The following is a 23,974-nucleotide window of genomic DNA, read 5'->3' on the forward strand; positions in this document are numbered from 1 at the left end:
ACAACAAAGAAAGTGAGGCTGTGTCATAGCCGAGCTTCAGCAGCTAATTAGCACTGGGAAGCCATGGGAGTTTCTGAAAAGCAGAGCTCTGATGTAACACAACTCCATCCACTAGGAAGCTTTCAGTTGCTCCAGCCATACATAATTTATTTTTGTCAGTCACATGGTAGTCAAGCTCGTTCTGCATAATGGATACATGCAATGGAAAAGTGCTTAAAGGGTTTCGGTGGAGGAGACAGCCTTTTCATCTATCTATATCAAAGAGAAATTAAATAATTATGGGAGTTCACGGCATCCTAGTGTAAAACTCTAAAACTCTATACAAAATTGTGTTTCCAATGTGTGCGAATCTATTAAAACTGTGCTTACGTTGTTCAAATATGCTGCTGTGTAATTGTTCATTTATACCTCTCTCCAACATCTCCTTACCTCCTGATTTACATGCAATTAACTTCTTACCTGTAATTCCTATTAAAAACCCTGTGCAGTGATACACAGGACAGGTACTGAGCAGCTTCTGATGCCTGGGGACAAATCCAAGGTGCAGGATCATGGTCATTTGTCTTAGTTTCAGTTGGGATGGAATTGTTTCCTTCAAAGTGTCTGGTATGATGCTGTGTTTTGGTTCTAGGAGAAAAACAGTGTTGATAACACACTGATGTTTGTAATTGCTTCCAAGTTGTGTTGTACAGAGCTGTTTGTAGGGAAGGATCCGAGGAGCTGGGAGGAAACAGAATAAGGACAGCTGACGTAAACTGAACAAAAGGATATTCCATACCATATAGCATCACGAAGAAGGAGTTTTGAAGGGGATAGGAGTTCATCTTGCTCTCTTCTGCTCAGGTGGCCTTAAAGGCCATCTAGTCCAACTCCCCAGCAATGAACAGGGACACCTACAGCTATACCAGGTTGCTCAGAGCCCCGTTCAGTCCAACCCTGGATGTCTCCAGGGATGTGGCATCCACGACCTCTGTGGGCAACATGTACCAGTGCCTCACAGCCCTTATCATCAAAAACTTCTACCTTGGATCCAGTCTAAATCTCCTCTCTTTCGGTTAAATTAGATAGATAAAACAGTGAGCAATACAGTGCGTCAGGTCATGGAGCCTGCAGCTCGAGCCGAGAGGCTCGCACCACCCGGCTCCCGGCACGGCCGTGCCCGGTACCCGGTACCAGGTGCCCGGTGCCCGGTGCCCTGTGCTCGTGCTGCCGCCGCCCCGCGTTCGTGTAGCGGCTTCGAAAGGCAGCGCGGCTCGCGAGCACCCGCTGGCCGGTAAGGAACGGCTCGGCGCGGAGTGGCTCGGCTCGGCACGTCCGGCCCGAGATGGCGGAGGGCAGCCCCACCTCCCTCCTGCACCTCTCCATCACCCGCTGGTGAGTACTGCTCCTTCCCGCAGCTCAGCCCGTGGTTTTGGGGCGGCGGGGGCCGGTCAGGACCGCGATGGGACGCGGCTGAAGCCGGGCTACGGGGGCAGCCCGCTTTCCCTCCCACGGGGGTCTGCAGGAGCTCCGGGAGTAAAAAGTCTGGGTCTGGACACGATTTGGCAAGACAGAAGTTTTGCTGAATGCAAAGGCTCCATCGTGGCGGTGGGGCATGAGACATCCGATGAAAGTGGGTGAAGTTCCCTGAAAGTCTGTCTTCTGACATAACTCGTACTGACGTAGAGGTGCCTTGAGGCTGCAGGACCACCCCGATCGGAGCTGGTTGCCGTGACAGCCTGGCATACAGCGATGCTGAGCGACTGACACTCCCTGAGGTCATGTTTCCTTGGAGTGAAGGCAGTGGTTGGGCTCCTCTTCAACAAGGTGCTCTGTGGAGTGGAGTAAGGTAGTCACCATCACTTTTACAGGGCTTTGAGAAGGAGCATCACCTGCCAGATGACAGGGAAAGGGAAACCAGGGCTGCTTTCTTCTTACCCCAAACGTGGCTGGGTCTGGCTAGTGAGCCATGCTGAAACTTCAATATACTTTTCGAAACTGTAGATAGACTATTTCCATTTCAGAAGAACTAAAGAAAAGGAGTTGTGGAGATCATCCCACAGCTTTGAGACACCGCGTAAAACTGAATCGTAAACAAGCCTTGAAAAGATCAACTGCTGTTTCTTTCATCACCATAACCTTCTGAATCACCTTTCTGTGTTTTGAGGGTTTTTGAGTGTTTAGCTCCATTGTATGGCTGGTGTATTGACAATAGCAAGGCAGACTTAGCTTCAGAAGAGGCTTCATAGCAGACCATGTGATGTCCCAGCTTCACATATAACAGGCAGCAAATCCCAGCAAAAGGTGAAAAATGGCTCACATAGTGATCCCAATGGACAGTGTGGACAGGAAGGTGTGGTAGAACAGGAGATATTTCCTCAGGTGTTATTTTTAACCTTCCCTTACCATTCTCTTCCCTTTTGCTCTTACTGGTTTTGCTGTCAGCTTTGCTTTGATGCACGCACGTGTTTGGTTTGCCATTTGAAAAAGGCTCGTGGTTTAATGAATGATAAATTCATGGAACAAGATTCCCAAATATTTTGTCAGCAAATAATTAAATGCTGAGATGAAACTATTGGCAGAAGTCAGCTACAGAAGCACAAATTAATTCCTTCTGCACTTCCAGTGACTTTTGCAGTGAGATATTAAGGATGAATTTGGACTTAGGTTTAATCTCCTCTGGGACTGCCTGATTATGAAGAGTTTTGAGACAGCTGCCTTAGAAGAACCGTGTGCTGCTGTCAGCTGGGATGCAAAGCCAGGGCTCTGTTCTGGGATAAATTGATTTTTAGCCCCATGGTGTGAAATGTCCCATTGGATCTCTCAAAGCTGGAGATGGGGAGGAAGCAAGAGATGAGCAGACATCACGGGGCCATGGCATGGTGATGCCAAATGGCATCTGCTACATCATATCACTTTGCTGCAGAGCTTACCTATTATCTGCTACCAGTAAAGCTAGTGCTTTAGACAAACACTGAGTAGCCTGAAATCAGGATATTGAGAATGTACTGAGTTAAAGTCTGACCTGCTTATCTCACCTGATGGATATGAAAAGTCTGTATTCTGAACCAACCTAATTATTGACACAGACAATTGAGGCACTGTGCTGTACCAGCGTTCATCTGATGAAATAATAAAATATGCATAAATCATTGGTTATAGCAGAAGTGGAGTCACTGTAAGACAACACTATCACATGTGCAGTGTGTCATGCTCTAAAAATTAATCCTCTCTGCTTCTTTGCTCCTGTATTTGTACTGCAGGGAGCTATTATCCTCTGGCATCGAAGACATTGCCGCTATCTCGTAACTAAAGGTCTTTATTCTGGTGAAGTCAATAAGTTGGGCTAAAAAGAAACTAAGTTCACTTCTTCCTTCTTGGAAGGAGTGCTGATGCAGTGGCACAGGCTGCCCAGGGAGGTGGTGCAGTCACCATCCCTGGAGGTGTTTAAGAAATGTGTAGATGCGGCACTGAGGGATGTGGGCAGTGGGCATGGTGGGGGTGGGCTGATGGTTGGACTGGGTGATCTGAGAGGTCTTTTCCAGCCTTAATGATTCTATGCATCTCTGAGTCTTCATCCTGTTTAAGGAAATAGTTCCACATTTAGAACACAGTTCTGTTCTAAACTTGTGCTAAAAGCACTGAGATTGTATAAGAGCAGTATTTGGACCTTCATAATTTGTGCAGTCTCCACCCCAAACCATCATGTTGGACATTTTAGAAGAGAAAAGGCTCTTATTGATGTTTTGGTAGAGTGGAGACCTTTAGAAGATAAAAGTTATGTCTTATTTAAGAGATGCTAATATCTCACGTAATGGTTTTAGTGTTAGATTAGATAGTACCACTAAGTTGTATTTCTTTGTTAAAAACTATGAGATCCTGTCAATTTCTTAGCAGAGTCTCACACAATTTCTCTTACACTTTGGAAAAAAAGAAAGTTGAAGGTAAAAAGTTGAAAACTTAGAATGTATATATGCCTATGAAGATGTATTTTTTTTTTAACTAAAATACAAATCAGCATAGAAGTGATAGTCCTTACTTTGACTTTATGTTCCTATAAAATAGCAGTTAGTATTAACTAGTCCACTGTAACCTTGACAAACTATCAAAATAGTAAGTTAACAATTCTTTTTTTCTAATTCTGACATAAACTGATATTTTTTTTTGTTTTGTTTGTTTTAAAGGATAGCTGATAATTTCTATTTGTGTGAAGGATGTACCATACCACGTTGGCTGCTGTATGAAATGTATCTAGAAAACTTCAGTTCCAGTGACAACGACAAAGTAAATTCAGCCACCTTTGGAAAGGTACAGAATAGAGAGGATTTGTAAGATTAGAAGCTGAGTTCCAAACAGAAAATAAGATGCTTGCATTTAATATGCGCATTGTGTATCAAGAAAAATTAAATAATAGAAAAGGACGCATACATAATATATTATTAATAGGGTAATTCAGCCTAAGAGCTTAGGAAAGACTGTGTTTGAAAGCTTCTATGTTATCCTTTCTTCTTCTTTGGCTTATCTGGATGTTGTATCCATGTTTTCTGTGGCGGGTGTACTGAGATTTGTGCTGATCCAAAAATGACAGCTATATTCATGTCTTTGCTGATATACTTCTAGTAAGCTCTCGTGTAGATACAGATATACTGGGGAAAAAAAAAAAACAAACATTGTCTGTAATGGAATTCATTTTCTTCAGGGAAGATGTGCATGTTACACTGGCAAAGATCTCTGGGCTCCCCAGGTCAAAAAAGACAGGGTGTCCTGGAAGGAGTCCAGTCAGGGCCACAAAGATGATGAAGGGCCTGGAGCATCTCCCATATGAGGAAAGGCTGAGTAACCTGGGTCTGTTCTGCCTAGGGAAAAGAACACTGAGAGGGGATCTGATAAACATTGATAAATATCTGAGAGGAGAAGGGAGACAAATGGGTGAAGTCAGGGTCTTCTCAGTGGGGCAAGGACAAGGAGTAATGACCTAGAACTTGAAAGTAGGAAGTTCAGTACTAACATGTGGAAGAGCTTTTTTTATGGTAAAGGTGACAGAGCACTGGAACAGGTTGCCCAGAGGGCTTGTGGAGTCTCCTATGGAGATATTCAAGACTCATCTGGACACCTACCTGTGTGACCTGTTGTAGAGTATCTGCTTTGGCAGGGTGGTTGGACTTGGTCTCTTGAGGTCCCTTCTGTAATCTTTTTTTTAGAAGGCTTTTCCAGGGTAAACAGTGCAAGGTTAAGAAACCAGTCCTGAGAAGCTGATTCTTCTGTCCTTAAAAGACCCATTTGGTTGTTACGTAATTTTAAACTTCCTTTTTTAAGTACACTTAGGGTGATTTTGCTCCAAACACACACTAAAAATTCTTCACTGAATCTTCCAAGCAAAACAAAAGCAGATGTAAAAAACAATCTCCTTTAAGAAGTCACACTCTTCCACTAAGTGGATGTTGATACAACCCACAAGGCAATTACCACTTAGAAATCCCACATGCAACACATTCTCATAGCTACTTGACTTTATTTGACCAATTAAGGAAAACAGAATTGTGTGTGATTGATATTCATGATTTTGTGTTCAGAACTTCCTATTTTTACAGCTAATAGTTTTCCAATAGTGCCTGTGATAGGAGCTGTTTTAGCATTTTTAAAGAAAAAATTCAAGAAGAAGTTGTGCCTGGAATCAATTTTGTGTGTGGATAAACTCATTTTAGGAATCATTCATCTCAATTCAGTTGAACCTGTTTCATTTTGTTTTGTTTTTACTGGGTGATAATCACTCTTACTTAAGGTTTGAGTGACCGATCCTACACAATTGGCTCCTCACAGCCTAATGGCTCGTCATCCATCAGCCAAGCCATGGGTGGAACTGGTCTGGTTTGGTACAGAGGTCTGCCATGAAGATCATCACCTTACCATCTCTTGGTAGTCGATGGAGAGAAATAAGTAGTTTCATACAGTTCCTCTCACTCCTAATGAGTCTTCTTGGTCAGCTCAGGTGACTCATGCCTTGGAACTGCCTGCTTTTCTCTATTGACCATGGAGTCAGCCAACAGTAGCTTACACAAGGAGCCACGTGGCTAAAATGAGTCCCACCTCAGCATGAGCTGCGGCTGTGCAGCAGGAGACTGAGGGGCAGGATCTGCAGTTACACTGCTTTAAAATACAGGTGCACATGTAAGAGGCTAGTCAATAATATGAGCTACTAATAATTTGTCAAGCTGCAGTAACTTGACCGCACTGCAGGTAAGGATTTTTGCCATCAAACCTTGTGTGAGTGAAATGGCGGTTATTTGAGATGGCATGAATTTAATCTGCCTGGTCCCTCTGCTCCGATATGCCACTGCCTGTAGAAGAGGCCCCAGTTCACAGGACGGCCTTTTGGGACAAGGGGAGTATGTACCACGTTGAGAAAAGGAGCAGCTGAGGTGGGTGCACACAAAAATGTGCACAAAGCAGAACCATACCAGCACTGTTATCACCTGCAGGTCAGAGAATGCGATCTGTTCTTGTACAGACCCTTCAGCCAACAAGGTGCACTCTGCACAAAGGCAGCGTTGGGCTGCATTGAAGGATCACCTGGCTCAGTGACAGCATTGTGCCCTCATTCCTGTACAGCTCCAGCAGCCCTTGTTAGGCTCTGCCTTCACAGGAGAGCTCATGCAGAATAATCGTGCTGAAGTGAGGTATTACCCTGACACTATCGTGTTATTCTGTAGGGCTTAACCTTGGCAGATGCTGCCTGACCTCAGTTCATATTACCACAGGGGTGGCCTGGAGGTCGCTGTGCAGTGTGGGGATGCAGCCTCTCAGAAACATGAAGCCAGAGCCCAACATGGAGTCAAAGCTCCACGTACAAGTGAGAGGGTTGTGTGAGTGAACCCTGCTCAGATGTGGAGGGCTGGACAGGGGGAGAGGAACTCCAGCCCCTCCACAGGCTTAAGACAGATGCTCCTTGAAAATCAAGTTCCCCTTGCTGTGCTGCACTCAGTCAGCTGTGGGTGGTCTCCTGGGCGTGCTTCAGTGCAGGCAAACCAGGCTGATGTGAAACAAGTCTCACCTGAGGGAGGTAATCCATGGAATTACTCACATTACTATCCACAAAAGCCTGATTGAGTTCAGTTCAGTAGTTCCCATTTGAGAGGTATGTAGGGACAGGTATTAGCCAGCAAGTGATGGGAAGAAAAATAAATGATCAAGCAGAGAAAACTGTAATGGGTACCCCTTTGTGTTTTTTGAATGAACTTGCTAAGAATCTCTAATTTTCTGCTTGTTTTTTAGCTTATCCGGTTAGTTTTCCCAGGTCTGGGGACAAGAAGGCTGGGTACAAGAGGCAGTGCCAGGTATTGCTTCTGAATCCTTTGTTTGCAAAACATGATGAATGATTGCTCTAGTAAAATTAAAAAAAAAGAAAAGGCAGAATTCTCAGCTCCAGCTCTAATATATCTTCTGATCTCTTTCTCCATCTCCTTTCTTTTCCCTCCCTTCTCTCCCTCTAGCGGAAGCATGAGTATTGGGATAGATACGCTTTCATTGATTCAGCATCCAAATATATATTCACACTCTGAACACCCAGTCTGGGAGAAACAGTGCAATAAAGGGCACTGAAATGCAGTCATTTTACAAGCATTTGGAGTAGCTGTAGAACTCTGGCTTTGAATGACGGGCCCTTACTTGATCTGTGATTTTTCTCCACTGGCCTGGACTTGCTGTCAGCTTGATATAGCAGTTTGGAGTGCTTGGCCATAGATGCTTCCAGCATTGGTTGGGATCATGTGTGGTACTCCGCATCCTTGTGCAGTTGTTTCCCACAAGCAGAAGCTCACCCTCTACTGGCTGCTGAAGGCCAGGAACCTCCCCCTTCATGCTGCACCAGATGCTGGTGTACTCTTCCGAGACCAGAGCAGAATGATAACACCAGGATGGGCATAAAACTCTAGCAGTTCTTCTAGATTTCTTGGTTTTACCTTCCACTCATGGGCTACCCAGTCCCTTACCTATTGTAAGCCACTGTGCTGCGAGTGCATACTGTCCTCCGGCTCAGTGGGGACATGGGGACGTTTGCCTGCTGAGAGGTCTGTGACTTCTCTAATTATCCTGTGCAAAACTGTTGCACTATATTTGCTGGCTTATGTTTGTTCATTTAAAAGAACGTATCATTCAAGAGCAAAAAAAAAAAAAAAAAAAAAAAAAATCCCAAACAGCTAAGTAGAGCTTGTTAAGTCATTCTAGAAACACTTGTGTAAATATTTTGTGCCAGGGAAATAAATTTCCAACAGAATTATAAAATAAATGTAGCGTTTTTGTTTTCACTTTGTCCTTTCTAATCTGAACATGCTTTCAGTAGGGGAATATTAATTCTTTGCTAACTGTCTTGGGAATCACATGCTTGTCAGTTCATTCTTTTTTTTCTTTTTTAAATTACTTTCTAGATATCATTATGATGGAATAGCTATCAAGAAGGAGTCCTCCTTTTATGGACACTATTGTTTTCTTCTGTCTCAAAAAAATTATCGCAGGTTTGTTTTCTAAATAGTTCAATCATGAAATGTCACATGGTAATTTAGATATTGTCTGTATATAGAAGTCTGTTATTTCTCTTTGCTGAACACTGTCAACAGTATGAGTATTTTCTTCCTCTTATACATGCTATAGAAGTGCTGTGACCTTAAGCAATATCTCTAACAAGAAAATCCAATTTGAAAAAGTGCCCTGTCTAATCAGATTTCCATGAATTAGACAGTGTAGAAAGGTAGATCATGCCAAACCTAAAGGAAGAACGTAACACGTTGAGGCTCTAAATGGAAGCTCGGATAAATGACAATTGCTTCTTGACACTGTAGCACTTCTGCTGGTTAACAGTAGGCTGAAGGGATATGTATTACAATATAAATGACAGTGCTCTTTTTGACAAGTTTTATACACAACAGTGTTATCTATTTTTTTCTAAAAGATCAGGCATTTTATTTTAAAATGTCAGGTTTTAAAGTAACCTCTTGTTGGAGATGATATATCAGACAGGAGTAGAAATTGTCTGCAAAAACAGAAAAACAATCTAAGAAAGGGATGAATGTAAGATAGCGTAGAAGCTAAGTGGAGACTTTATCTCAACCAAGTTGTAGGCAGGATGATGAAGGTCATCGTTAAGGTCATGGTTGAGGTAAATGAGCTTCAGACTTGCATTTCTCCCGGGGAGAAAGGAAAAAAAGAAATGTGTATACAAATGAATTCTGTACTTCGGTTTCCATTCTTTTAAATGGGGCTATAATAGCTCTCTACGGCACAAATGTTCTAGGGATACAAGATAGACTATTAAGCACTCAGATATTCTGGCGATGATGAAAGCTGTTTCACTGTCTGTGGTATTTTATTGTATAGTTAATTGAATACACGCTGCAAGAGAATGGAAAAATTATACCCGCGGGTTTGCTGCCTGTCTTTGCTGGTTTGATGGCAGAGCTAAGCTGCAGCAGCCCAGGCAGCCACAGCAGAGCAAGGATAAAGAGTGGAACAGGGCAAAGGCTCAGGTTCTGCACACAATCAAGTGGCAATCAGTTGTTTTGAGACCAAACAAATTATTCATAGGCAACGCGAGGCTCATTTCACATGAGAACCTTGCTAAAGTGATATCCCCAGCTATCAATGCACACTATATTAAATATATATACATTCAGATAAACATCAGCTTTCTAGCTGCAGTACTCTTAAGTAAGCCTCTTAACTATGAAATTGTTCTGTCTGACACTTCCTTCACTGAAGCTGTTGTGTGAAGCCAAAGAGCTGCATTTAGAGCATCTTGCACTCCAAACTCAGCCACGTGCCCCCATCTAGAGCCAACACGTGCACCAGCAGCACCCGAGTGTCACTGCTGCTTCTTGGTGCCTGTTAAAGGGCAGCAGAAGAAAACAGAGAGAAGACAGTAAAAAACAAACAAATGAAATGCAGCCAGAGACACTTGGTTATCATAACCCTCCTCCCACAAAATAACTAAGGAAATAAATTAGGCCACATACAACTTAAGCAGCAGCCTCAGTGAAATAAGTCAATTTCCATCTGTTCTTACAGTTATGTACTACATGCTTTACAAATGCACAGGAACACAGTAAGCAAATATCTCATCTTTACTGCCTTCTCTGTAGAGCTCAGTACTTTTGGAAATCAGAATTAATTTTTGTCATCCAGTAACACCACCACTGAACAAACAAACAAACAAAAAAGCCATCTGTGGAATAATTTTTTTAAAGTAGAGAAATGAAAGTTGGAAAAAATAGTAATAAAAAAATTGAGTATTTTTCTACCCGCAAGGACAAACGTTGTTCTTGTAGAGTTAAATTGATGGCTGCAGCAGACAGTATTTGACCCATGACACCACAGTCTGGAAGAGTGTGCTGGTGTGAAAACTTCCAGATACTAGTGAAGCAGATTATTAACATACATTTACAGTGCAGTCCAAACACTTGTCTTCAAATCAGACCCAATAAATTGTAGAGACCTCACTGGCTTGATGCCATATCCCCCTGGCAGAGACAGGGATGTGTGCCATAGCAGTCAGCATGTCCCAAGTGACTACTGCATCCTCCTACACCTGGATCGAGTCTGACAAGCAGGTGCTTCTTCTGGAGCTTCTACCTGAGGGGAAGGTGGAACTGAGAGCCCAGCTGAGAGATGAATGCATCCACCCAAACTCCCTCTGGGCTGTTAAAGAATGGACTGGTGTCAGCACTACAATCCACTGTCTCTAATTACTGAAAACAGTATTTCTTGACCTTTTTGAAGTTACCAGCACTTGACGTGGAGCTGGTAGTAAGGAACTGGGGCCGTGAAGGGTCTGGCACATTGAGAGCTTTGCTTGTTGGTGTCATAAAAACAGCCATAAGATTATAATGGTTGCCTTTCACTGCAAAGAAGGCATTTGCCTCTTGGTAGTCAACCAGGCTTTGGATGTGTCAAGTTGCTGGGATGGAATGAGTTCACACTAGGAGTGATGAGGATTCTCTTACAAAGCACCTGTGAGCTGGTCTGTTTCAAAATGTTGAGTTTTCCTGAAGATATTCTGTTACGCTGATGATGATGTGAAAGCAGTGCAAACAAGCAGAGCTGTGACCAAACAGGTCTCCAAAGGTATTATGGAGATTTAAGAGGGTGTGGGATAATTTGAAGTACACTAAGGTGACTTTTAGGAATGGGAGCTTTGAGGATGAGGTCTCCCTACAATGGCAGTTGCTCTGGTAGATCAAAGTGGCTTGGAGTATGTCAGTGCTAAAATAATGCCAGTGAGTTTTGGCTTTGTAAGAGTAGAATCATATCATAGAATCACCAAGGTTGGAAAAGACCTCTAAGTAAGAATTAATTCATGATCTAGTAAAAGGGAAAGACTTGGGTCTCTGACTTTCTAGTGAAGCAAACCTGTAATTTTTCAGTTACAAATTCTAGTGTGTTTCTAGGATATTATCTTTGCTGATCTCAGTGTAATCTGTCAATCCCATTCACCATTCTCCCTTCATTAATTTTCCCTTCTTCCTTCCCATTCACCTCAGTCTTTCTGCCATCCCTACAGTCAGACCTCCCCTATCAGCTCTCGTTCCCCCTCCCCAGCCTCACAGGAGGCAGAGCTGAGCTCACTGCCCTCGTCTCCCATCCATCCTCCACTCTCTGTGCTCTGTCTTTGCCCAGGCAGTGCTCTCCAGGGAAGAGTGTTTCAGCGTGGCAGCCAAGCACCCCTATGGGCACTGGGTGAGTCTGGACGTTTTTTGCTACGATGCTTGCCTCAACTGGCAAAGGTGAGGTAGGGACAGGTGGAGGAGTAGTGACAAGGAAGGCTTCAGCCTGCCACCCAGCAGGGGGCAAACGGACTAGGCAGCCCACCAAAGAAGAGGTGAGGTGCTGAGGTGTGTTGCCATAGCAGCAGCAGCAGAATGCAGCTGGCTGCCTGCTTGGGAAGAGCGGGAGCTGGAAAATGTTTGTTAATTGTATTTCACAGGCTTTAGGAACCTGCAAGAATGAGACATTTGACAGCAGTGCATCTGTATTGACCCTTTCTTTTGTTTGTGGGGACCAAACAAATGCAGTATTAATGTTGTGCCAGGCCTTTGGTGGGTGGAGTCCTTTGGCTTCCAGCACCAAAGTGGTGATGAAGGGAAAGGGAGGTGACGTGTGTACCAGCCACCAACAAGGACTGCACATTTTGTGCAAAACACTGGCTGCCACCTTCCAAATAACAGTCCCCAGGAGTTTGAAATGACTTCACAGACAGGGAGCACATATCAGCAGCAGATGTGGGGCTGGCTGGAGCATGTCCCATGTCACAGGATCACAGTATTGCAGGGGTTGGAAGGGACCTCTGGGGATCACCTGGTCCACGCCGCTGCTGAAGCAGGTTCTCTACTGGTTGCACAGAAAAGAGTCCATGCATGTTATGAATATCTTCAGAGAAGAATCACAGAATCACAGAATTGTAGGGGTTGGAAGGGACCTCCAGAGATGATTGAGTCCAACCCCCCTGCCAAAGCAGGTTCCCTACACCAGGTCGCACAAGTAGGCATCCAGGCAGGTCTTGAACATCTGCAGAGAAGGAGACTCCACCACCTCCCTGGGCAGCCTGTTCCAGTGAAGAAGACTGCACAACTTCTCTGGGCAGCTGCTCTGTTATCCCGTGCTCTGTCACCCTCTCAGTAAAGTTTTCCTCGTGTGCAGATGGAACTTCCCCTGTTGTACTTTGTGCCCATTGCCCCTTGTCCTGTCACTGGGCACCGCCATCCACTTGGCACCCGCCCATTAGATATCTATAAAATGTGATAAGATCCCCTCTCGGCCTTCTCTTCTCCAGGCTGAACAACTCCAGATCACTCATTCTTTCCACAATACAGGAGATGCTCCAGGCCTCTCATCTTCTTTGTAGCTTTCCACTGGACTCTCTACATTAGTTTTCTGTCTTTAATGAACTGGGGAGTACAGAACTGGACACAGTAGTCTGGATGCTATCTCCCTTGTAGGCCTTTCCTCTGACTCTGATTAAGAGAACCCAGTCCTTCCATTGCCATTACCCAGCTCCATGCAGTTCAGACCTTCCCTAATGTTGAGGGTTACACCTCCTGCTCTTCCCTGCCCATCCCTCCTGAGGAGCCTGTAGCCATTCGTCTCTGCATTCCAGACTTGTGAGCCATCCCACCACATCTCACTGAGGCCCAGAATATCCTGGCCCTGAGACTGGACTAAAACTTCCAGTTCACCTTCCTTATTTCCTATGCTCCGTGCATTTGCGCTGAGGAACTGAAGTTGGGCCAGAAACTGGCTTACTGGCTGGTGTTCCTTTGTGCTGCTTTTCAAGTTCTCACCCACAGATCTCTGTTCTTGTTGTTGTCTCTGGGCAGCCACTGCTCATACTGCTTTCACCGTTCCCCTTCCCCAGCAGTTTTAGGCTTGGCAAGCCTGTAGCCAAAGTTGTTCTTTGACAGATGAACCACATCAGTTCACAACAGACCAGATTTCTCAGATAGAGTGCGACTGCCTTTCTCTCTTGCAGGATTGACTTCATCAACACAGGCGTAGGAGGAGGGAGGAGATGACAAAGCAAGAAAGCAGCCTACTGCTGCCCAGCTCATGGTTTTCCAGCCAAAAGCTGATTGTTGAGCTTTTGCAGGCCCATGAGAATACTGAGAGTGTGGAGCATCAAGGAAGACTTTCAAAGTAGGCAGGGGGCAGCCAGGAAAAAGTTGCTGTCTGCATTAATAAAGGGAACAGAAAATGGGGTTACTTTGCAATCAAAGCTCAAGGATGATTATGATTTCATTATTTCCATGTATATGATTTTTATTTTCATTCCAAATGAACTGCCACTACCAGTTCAAAATCACAAATTTGGTACAAGAAGTTGGAAGAGATTGTGCTGCTAAATGGCTAATATCTTGCTGTCTGCAGTGAGTGGCTCAATTTTATCTTGAAATTAGTCTCCAGATTCATTAGAAAATCCTGGGACCACTGAATGATGGGAAAGGGAGGGATTTTGTTTCCTAAACACACTGCTGTCTACTTCAGCCTAGAGCTCTCCATCCACTTTGAGATTGTTTTCTCACTGAACACTGTATAAATTGGTGGGTTTTTTTAAAGGGCTTTATGTTCTGTATTTTACCACAGTGCAGACGCCTGCAGTTCTGGAGATGCAGCTGGTTACAAGAGCAATAGCAAAAGAGAAGGAACAGTGAGTTTCAGATAAATTAGTCTTATAATAAAATGCTTCTCTGTGTGCTTAATTAGAAATGCTATATAATGTTGTAATGAAATACAATTAACCCATCACACTCCCTGAAATAACCTTTGTCTGTGGATCCTCACTAAATGCTTACTCCCCCCACTCCTGATGTAGCTAAGTATTTTTGTTGTCTAAATGTCAGCTCAAATAATCTTTGCTATGCCGAGTGTTGAAATTGTGGCCGACAGCCCAAGTTTCCAACACTGGAGGAGTTAGTTGGGCACAGCCTTCCTTGCCTGAAACCCACCACTGCAGGCCCTCATGCTGTCGAGCCAGTGTCCTTTCAACTCAGTGAGACTATATTGGCATGGGAAGTCTTTAAAACACTGTGAAGTGATTAAGAAAAGAGAATGGCAACCCTGCTTGCCAAGGAGTCTGATGTTAGGCTAACTGCTGTCAGCTCAAATGCACTAGGGAATTGGCCTGACTCTGGGGTTGTTGGAAGCCAACCCACAGAGCATGAGCAGCAGCATTATGGGATCACAGCAAGGGAAAAGGAGACACTGTGTGTCTTTCTTGTTTCTTCATGGTGCTCAAAGTGTGTGTAACAACAGCTGAAGAAAACCTTGCTGTCACCTTTACAGCTGAGCCAACAATCTCAAGCCTTATTTAGAAGATTGGAACTGTGAAAATGAGTGCTATAGAAAATATATGCATAAGATGTGCGTAGCGTGAAATATTCACTTGGTTTGAAAACAAATTATTGTTGTTCTGTTTGGAATTTGAACTTTTAGTCAACCATGCTTGCTTGTTTCACCCACCTCTATTTTTTTGAGCAAAAAGAACAAGCATTTCTGTGAATAATTACATCTCATTAAAAAATAGTAATATACAACTTCAGGAAAGTACTTAGTAACTTTAACAGAAGTGACAAGATAATTGTGTACTTCTTTTTTTTTTTTTAATTCTTTCAAATTCATTCTGATGCTTTGGAACAAGGATTTGCACTGTTTTCCATCAGTCACTTACCTGAAAACTGAAGAAGACAGACTTACATACATTTTGCCTGAATTTGGGCTAGCCTGCCCTTGGGAGCAAGAATTACTGAACAAATACCCCTATGAGATGGTATGTTTAAGTATCCAGTAATCAAGCCATTTAGCTCCTTGACTAGATGATCATTTTTACATTCTTCTTGCTCACTTTGTCCAGATCATACAGGTCGCAAATGAGTACAGTAGCCACTGCCACGATATTTTAGAGGTTGTGAAAATGCAAGAGCTTGACAAGGTACGCCTTTGCTTCAGTAACTTTCCTTGCATGATAGCAAACAAATATGATAATGAAATTGTTTCTTTGTAGCTTATTTTGTTGATGGTTTTATCTAAAGAAGACGTTCATTTATGGACAAAAAGAGCACTCATTCAAGATGTACTGGAATTCTTAATGTGACCACCTCTTAGAATGTGATGTTGCGGGCACAAAACACAAGGCCATGGATGCATATCTCCCATTATATCCTCATATCCACAGCATGTCTCTTTGTCTTCCTGCTCTTTGTTATGCTTCCTTGCCAGGTTCACCCCAGGATGCTCCCACTAGTGTCTGAGCTTGGCTCAAGCCAGGTGGGGAGCCAAGCTCTGTGCTCATCCTCCTGCTTCTGTGCTGATGTGTGTGTCCTTTCACTGAATCACACTTCACATGTCACTAGTGTAAAATTGGTGAAAATTCATAAAGGATTTTGTGCAATAGGTGGAGGATTGCATCACATCATTTTGGAGGTCTCTACCGCCTGAAAAAATAGCATTTATCTCCTTGCCAGATATATGCCAGCTGTTCAAGTACTATGACAGATATCTATTCAAGGTACTGTAGACATGTTTGTTGTAATTACTTTAAGATTTTTGTCTTTTTGGTAGTTCTAGCTGGAGAGAAAGACCAGCCGTTTATTGTGTACCGTACAATGAGATTTTCTTTTCAGTCTATATGTATATATAAATTTTGAGCCAGCGAGTTTGGATTTTGAAAGGAGACAGTGGAACTTGAGACTACAGCCATTTGCTGCCATATCTTCAGTTCACAGAATCACAGAATATGTGAAGCTGAAAGGGATCCGTAAGGATCATCAAGTCCAATTCCTGGCTTCGCATACGACCACAGTCGAAAGTTCTTAACACCAATGGAGGATGATGTTATGTGATCTGGGGTTCTGGAATGAGGATATGCATCTGAAATTCAGCCTGATAGCTGGATTCTAAACTACAAGAGGGTTATTTTTCCTTTGATAACTTTACTGTATTTCTCAGTGACATTCCACGCAGACATACAGTTTTCTGCTCAGAATAATTTACTTCTTATTTACAGCAGGTCATCAAGCAGCATCTAGTAATTAATTCAGGAGATGCTGCTTGCTTCTAGGACCTTTTTCCTTCTGCTAATAAATATAGTTTAATTATTGCCATAAGAGGAGGAAAACAATGGGCTTCTTTCATGACATAAATTGTAATCACAGCTAAAACATGTTTCATGCTGCTGTAAACATCTGTACATGCAGTTCCATATATTTACATTGTAGGAAATGGATAATATTCTCCTTGGTGACTTCCTGGAGGAGGTGTCTGTCCGCTATCTGAAGTCAATCAGAATGTTCAGTAAAAATGTTAAACTCTGGCTGCTTAATGCTTTGGAAGAGCTTCCAATGTCACTCCAAACATCCAAATGTGAAGGTGAGGAACAGAGTGATTTTCATAAATAATCTTCACTTCAATTGCAGAAAAGATTGGGTTACAAGACTCTTAAATTATTTTTTAAACATTTTAGCTGATGACCTTGATAGAAGAAAGGACTAGAGTTAGTTGGCTCACAGTTAAAAATAAATGGTCTCAATTGGTGTGAGGACAAATTTAAGCCCAAATCATTCCAAGTTCCTGGTTAATTAGAGTGTACTTGAATCTTTTTAAAGACCTGTCTTTTGCCATGTTCACTTTGGCTGTGTTGATGACTTAAAAAGAAGCACCCTGCCCTCTGAAATGTAGGTATTGTTCTGTCTCTTTTCCTTGCAAGTGGTTTTATGCAGATAAATTAATTAATGAATATAGGGCAGTTCAACATAAAGTAGAAAAAAAACCCTAAGGGCCTATAAGGGAAAATGTGACTCTGTCATTAGAGCAGGATTTTAAAATCTTGTAGTATACAAAGGTGTGTGATCCTAAGTACGTACATACATACGTGCTTTGATTTATGTATGCAAATGTGTTCATATGTACAAAATGTTCAAGGTCATGTTGGGTGAGGCTTTGGGCAACTTGATCTAGTAGAAGAGGTCACTGCCCACAGCAGTGGAACTAGCTGATCTTTAAGGTCCTTTCCAACCCAAGCCATTCCATGATTCTATAGTTTATTTATTACATAGAATCATAGGATGGTTTGGGCTGCAAGGAACTTTTAAGATCATCTAGTTCAGTTATGCTGAAGAAACCAGCTAAAGCAAAATGCTGCTCAGTTTCTCCGTGAATGAAAACCATCTCTACAGTGAGAAAGATGGGATCCTGCATGGATACAGGACTGCTTGCACACGTGCTGAAGGATGGCTTGCAGTCAGCCTCAAATCTGGCAGTCCTTACATTCAGGCAATTGATAGAGCAAATTTAGTAATTTGTTTTTAACACATTTGTGTGTATGAAAGTAAAAGTAATTAATCAACCGGAGTGCTTTCTATGCATATTCTGAGCTTTGGGGTTTGTACAAACTTTAGAGAAACAGAATTCACTTAAAAACCATTGCCTGTCTGCAGATTTAAGTTGCTTTATACTTGATTTTCCTGCAACTAAGAATCAGTTTGTTATATTTTATTCTTAAAAAAGATATTCTTGGACCACAGAGTTAGTAATTCTAACATTATGGACAGGATCAAGTAGAGCAACAGAAATCAACTTTTATTAACAGTGCTGAAGTATTATAGATACATAAGGGTGAAAATGCAAACTCTAATCAAAACAGAAAATTTAGTATTCATGCTGCCATTAGTCCTTATGGCATCTAAAACCATACTTATAAAAGAACGTTGCTCTTGTTTGAGAAGTATTTCATGGAAAAAAATACTGGAAGTATTGTTCCTCTGCATCATGATTAACATATTTCTAGTGAAGGAAGAGCAGTAATCTGGGCTGCTTACAAGCTTTAATTTTGTGGGTCCCCAGCATAGATAGTAGCTCAGCTATCTCCCTGTGCTCTGAGTTAGCCTGTTGCTCCCACAGGGATCTGCTTTACAATTTAAAGAGATCTGCCTGCATTAATGTCTTTAAGAATGTAAAATATTAATGATATAAAACACCTGCCTCTTCTTCTTTAACAGAAGTTACAGTATTTATAAAAAGACTCAGGAGAAAGACAGATCTTTCTAATATGGCCAAGGTATGTTCCAGAATCCATGAAACAAAACAGCTGAGCACCTCATGCACTCGAGAAGCCCACACGCAGTAAGGATCATTTATGAGATGCTCCACTGTAGTAGAAGAGCAGCAGGGCACAGGTGCTATTATCTGTATACTAACCATGGTCACCCTCCTACTTATTTCTGCCCACAGTAAGTATGCTGAGGGGCCCTTTGGGCTCTTTGAGAGCCTCCGAGATGTGGTTAGTGGTTGCTATCCTGCAGTTACTCAGTGCTGCATTATTATGATGGGCTGCGCCCTTCCTGTAGCTTCACTTCCATTGCTGTCCTTAAATACTTGCAAAATCACAGCACATGCAGTACAAGATACTCCCAGTATGCCCATCTGGCTTAAATGACTTCACTTCGTCCTCACAGCAAAGGAATAAAAGAAGGGAACTGTGACTCCTTGGGTTACACAGCAGCATCCCATCTTTCCTTAATAAATACAGTTTTCCTTTATGGGAAAGCTTCACCACAACCAACAGCATATAAAATTTAAACCTCACAGTTCAAAAAAAAAGCAGTTTTGGAGGCGTTTTTTAATTTTAAAAAATGCATAAACGTGCATAGGTGTCCTAACATGGGCAAAAGGTCTACATCTATCAAGTGCCAAGGACTTGTAGTTGCCATTTCCTGCAGCAGCACTTTGGAGATGCTGAACACTAGAAAAAACTCAGCTTCATAACACTGTATGCTTCTTAACAGTACTTCTTACCCATCTTTACATTCTTACCCATCAAACCACTCAGTCCCACAAGACTGCCAACTATTCCCAGTCATTTGGACCGGATTGCTGTAATTAGACTTTATGCTGTTGTGCTTGGGCTTGAGGCATGACATCAAGGTGCTGGTTGTAGCTTTTTTATTCTTCCCTGCACATTCCTAATGCATGGAAGAGCTGTGAAGACTCAACATTTAATTTACACCCTTGAGATTTAGGGAAAAAGAGTTTTAACCTAGCTGGAGGGAATTCTCCAGCAGCAGCCTCTAACTGCTTTACATTGCGCACTGTTTAACCTGCACTAAGTGAACATTCTAGACCTGAGAACCTGGGTCAGGTCTATACTTACAGTAGAGGACACTCTGAGCCTGGTTCCTCTTCACGTTAATTGGCACTCTGTGCACAGGTAAATGATATTTGCACCTTCTCCAGAGCCCCTTTAAAATACATACAAAGGGCAGAGGAGCTCCAAAGTAACTGATGATCAGTCCCATTAGTCCCAATTTAAAAACAACAGCTTCAACAAGTGAAAAAATGTGAGCCTTGTAAATCAACATCCCCGTAGTCTTTCAGCAGCTGTAGCCTCAGGTATAACTTCTGACCTTACCCAAGGCATTTATACCGGGCTCCAGAAAGCAGAGCAGAAAACAAGAGTCAGATAAAGATTATATTGCAAAATTACCCTATCCATCTAATGCATACCAGAAGATGGCTAGCTGGATAACACGAATATTTAAGATGTTCATCATGTGAGAAACACACAGATGCTTCATGACGAGGTGAATGTCACTCAGAGAAAACCAATCGGTGTTTTAGTTGGTCAGACCAGTCCCTAGGCTTGTGTGTGCTTTATTATTTGCCCTGGTTGTCCTCATCAGATACTCAGATAAAGTAGGCATGCATAGAGCAAGTGATGTTCTACTCCTGAGACCCATCTAGCCATCTGAGATGAAGGTTGTATCCCCATCCATCTTGGGGTAGAGAGCCCCAGGATTTGATTATTTCTTGCGAGAAAAAGTACTTTCTTTCATTAGTTATAAAATTTGTGCCCTTTTTCACGCAGTTCTTCCTCTGTCGCATTCTTTCTCAGTTATTTCTATCTCAGCCTGAGGTTTAATTCTCTCATATGGGAGTCATTTGGTCTTTCTAATCGTCCTTCAAGGTTTTCTCTCTCTGAAAAGCACATTGAATTTCAACCAGAGACAGGTGGTCAAAGCAGGTGACAGTGCTCCTAATGAGAACTGTTATTGAGGGACTGTGCAGCTGCAGCTTCTGAATGGTGTAAACACTCTGTGCCTTGTAGAGCACTTTGCAATAATTTAGCCACCTGGTGAGAAAATCTGAACAATTTTGGCAGGGTCAGCATTCAGAAGAAAAAGTAACTTTCCCATCATGTGTAGATAAAGCAGGCTGATATTTGCTACTACCTGGATGTACGGAAGTAATTAGAGTACAAGAAAGTGCAAATTCTCTGTGAGAAAGGAATGTGGATATAATGCTTGTCATTTCCAAGGGCTGATTCCTGTCTTTGATAAGCTGTATTTAAGTGATTCAGAGCATTATGGTTTGTGAAGTGTAATGGGTAAAGAAAGAGAGTGGCCTAGCATACAGGAATATGGAGCTGTGTTCCCAGTGTTCTCATTGTGTGCTCTTGCTGCAACCAGCAGCTCTTCTTCCAATGCTGGAAACTCCATGTAAAGCAAGAAAAGGAGCTTTGTCTTTAACTTGATTGAAAAAGACTACTGAGAGTCAGACAGCTTGTGATATTTGAGTAATGCTAACACAATAGTGGAAAACCAAAGTGCTGGATTGGGAGTTATACTTGCAAATAAGTGTGGTGTGATAGAAAGTAGTGATCTCTACCATGCACCCAATGAATAGCAATTGTTCAAATGTTCATGAACCCTGAGGTCTTCTCAGAAGTTTACAAGAAAATATTTTTCCTCTAGTAGACCAAAGTTAGCACATGGATTATATACATACAAGCCCAAATTCAGCAGAGCCTGTAGGATCTCCCACATTTCAGTATGAAAGCGAGAGACTAAATGTATGGATGGATGAATTGTAACAGACTCAGATTTAATTCCTTTCATTATTTACCACTTCAAACATTTCAATCAGGATATTAGCAATTAATTAAAAAAAAAAAAAGAGAGAGAGATGAGGATAAAAAGCTAGGCTGAAAATCCTCTGCAATATCTGTGTGTGTAATATTTATAGGGACAAATATGAAACCAGATTCATTCACAAATGACTCACAAGCAAAGAAATGGGACAAATTCCCCACTAATATCACTTTAATTAATACTGTATTTTTAGTCTTATTTTTACCTTCTCAAAGGATAGAAAAACTCAAGAAAACTCACTTTTGAATGTAATTGAAGCACATATTAAGGACAAGTGACAGTGAGGAAAAATAAATCCTAATAAATGGTTTCATTTTTTTCAGACAAAGTACCATTATTTGGCATAACTACAGTAACTGCAGGCAAAAATATTGCCCAGATACTTCAAGCATCTGTCAGCCTTGTCTGCTCCATCACAGACACTACCACAAAGTCTCATTGAAAATAATATCACCCAGAACAAAACCCACTCAAAGACAGCTTAAGATTCATCTCCTTTGATGCTTTTTTTTTCCTTTTTTTTTTTTTTTTTTCCATTTGGAGTCTAGTGGTAAATGTAAAGCCTCACTTCTAACTTAGCACTGAAAGGGAAGCTTTTTTGACTGAGTTGAGGGCTTGTGAAAGTGAAAGACATTAACTGTTTTCTTAATAAATGCAGACAATGAGGATAGTCTTGAACAACAACAGCAAAGTCACTGTTCTGATCTCGGATTTGAATGCTGTCATCGATCAGGGATTGCTGGATGTGCCTGGAAACCTCTTTCAAAAGAAGTATGGAAATCCAGATGAACTGCAGTACAGCATAGAAATCAAATGTAATTTTTTCTATATTTTCCTATCCATATAAGCCTCTGCCTGACATTGCTAAAGCTCTAGCATGTTTATTCATGGCATCTGCCCTACTGGGAATTACAGCCTTTCAGTAACCCTAAGTACTGGAAAAGAGCCAATAAAATTGAGAATGGAGCACACAGTTATATCCGTTTAATTTTAAAGGTTAAGAATGAAAGGCTTTGATTCTCTCTTAATGCTTTCTATGGCAGCGGGAGTGGGTTTTGTGTTCCCAAATGATACACCTTCCAAAAGAAGGCTGATAAACAGGGACATTTTATGATTTGCTTTGATAAAAAGGAGTTTCCTAGAATTACATTTTGCATTTTCCCATTGTTAATTGCAGTCACGAAATCACCTCCTGTGGCCAGATTTTACACACTCTATGCTGAACTGGATGAGGACCTTTTGGCTTTCACATCTTTTTGCTCTGTTAGGGCCTGCAGAATAGATGCTGTGCTGTAAACACTAAAACACATGGTTTACATGCAGCCATGCACGATACATTTGCCAGTCTACCGAAAAGCTATGGGAACATAATGGCAAGTTAATTCTAATATTAACAGACTGCCATTTAAATCATTAGTAAGAAATGGGTAAGATGGGCCGTCTGTGCTTAGAGCTGATGGAGGAATCCTCAGCTCTTTGTTCCTGGCCCGCCGCAGGCGTGCTCCCTGATAGGGGATGCACCACCACCTGCCTGTGACGGCTTTTGGCAGGAATAATAATTCTCTTTGTTCATAGAGCCATTAAGAGAACCATCTGAATAATGTTGATATGAGACTTAAAATCAAAAGCAATGCACAGGAGTTTTTCATTACATTCACTCTTTTTATTAATTATTGTGTTTCCAGAGGTAGATTCATTGCATTCTCAGTTTCCATTCCTTTTCCAAATTGCTATTAATAATAAACAAGGTTTTACAGACCCTATGCATATGTTTTCTGACAATAAAAACTGTTAGCTAGAAGGGTATAGATTCAGAGAGGTACAGTCATGATGCACCTTGTGGCACAGAGTGGTAGCTTCTAATCTTTTGGGGGAACATCTGCACTGCTTTTTGTCAATGCTATATATATTTCCATAGAATACTATGGAATATCTGCAGTTACTGTTTTGAAACAATTCTCTCCTCCGCAACAGATCTTTCTTTTTCAACCACGTAGAAGCTTAGATAAGAAATTTGGCATTGCATATAGCCATATTTCAGCTTGCACCTGTGCAAAGTTTACTCTTTCCACTTTGTCCATGATAATTATGCCAGTGCAGGCACAGTAGTAATGGCTATGGGGCCAGACAACATGCATACCAGGGTCCTAAGGGAACTGGCTGGTGTGGTTGTTGAGCTGTTCTCCATCATATTTGAAAAGCCATGGGTGACAGGTGAATTCCTTGGAGACTGGAAAAAGGGAAACCTCACTCCCATTTATAAGAAAGGGAGGAAGGGTGACCTAGGGAACTAAAGGCCAGTAAGCTTCACCTCTGTTCCTGGGAAGATTATGGAACAGATCTATGGCTCTACGTCCAGGTGGGGGCCAGTAATGTGTGGTATACCCCAGGAGACCATCTTGGGACAAATACTGTTTAACCACTTTGTCAGTGACATAGACAGTGGGATTGAGTGCATCCTCAGCAAGTTTGCTGATGACACCAAGCTGAGTGGTGCAGTTGATACAGAAGAGGAAGGGATGCATCCAGAGGGA

The 23,974-nt window shown here is 42.1% G+C and overlaps 1 protein-coding gene across 1 annotated transcript in view; it reads left to right on the plus strand.

The window, feature by feature from the left end:
* Nucleotides 1-1,324: 1,324 nt before the first annotated feature.
* Nucleotides 1,325-23,974, plus strand: part of RFX8 (regulatory factor X8) — a gene marked incomplete at both ends in the record, with an annotated part of 28,095 nt that continues 5,445 nt past the window's right edge. Inside the window, 12 exons of the mRNA XM_079543169.1 lie at nt 1,325-1,374; nt 4,164-4,287; nt 7,252-7,313; nt 8,403-8,489; nt 11,644-11,703; nt 14,104-14,167; nt 15,158-15,286; nt 15,371-15,448; nt 15,911-16,024; nt 16,734-16,884; nt 18,513-18,571; nt 22,099-22,255. Coding sequence (XP_079399295.1) covers nt 1,325-1,374; nt 4,164-4,287; nt 7,252-7,313; nt 8,403-8,489; nt 11,644-11,703; nt 14,104-14,167; nt 15,158-15,286; nt 15,371-15,448; nt 15,911-16,024; nt 16,734-16,884; nt 18,513-18,571; nt 22,099-22,255 — 1,135 coding nt within the window. The remainder of the gene's footprint in view (nt 1,375-4,163; nt 4,288-7,251; nt 7,314-8,402; nt 8,490-11,643; nt 11,704-14,103; nt 14,168-15,157; nt 15,287-15,370; nt 15,449-15,910; nt 16,025-16,733; nt 16,885-18,512; nt 18,572-22,098; nt 22,256-23,974) is intronic.

Source organism: Tetrao urogallus (genome assembly GCF_951394365.1).
Source record: "Tetrao urogallus genome assembly, chromosome: 1".
Classification (NCBI taxonomy): Eukaryota; Metazoa; Chordata; class Aves; order Galliformes; family Phasianidae; genus Tetrao; species Tetrao urogallus.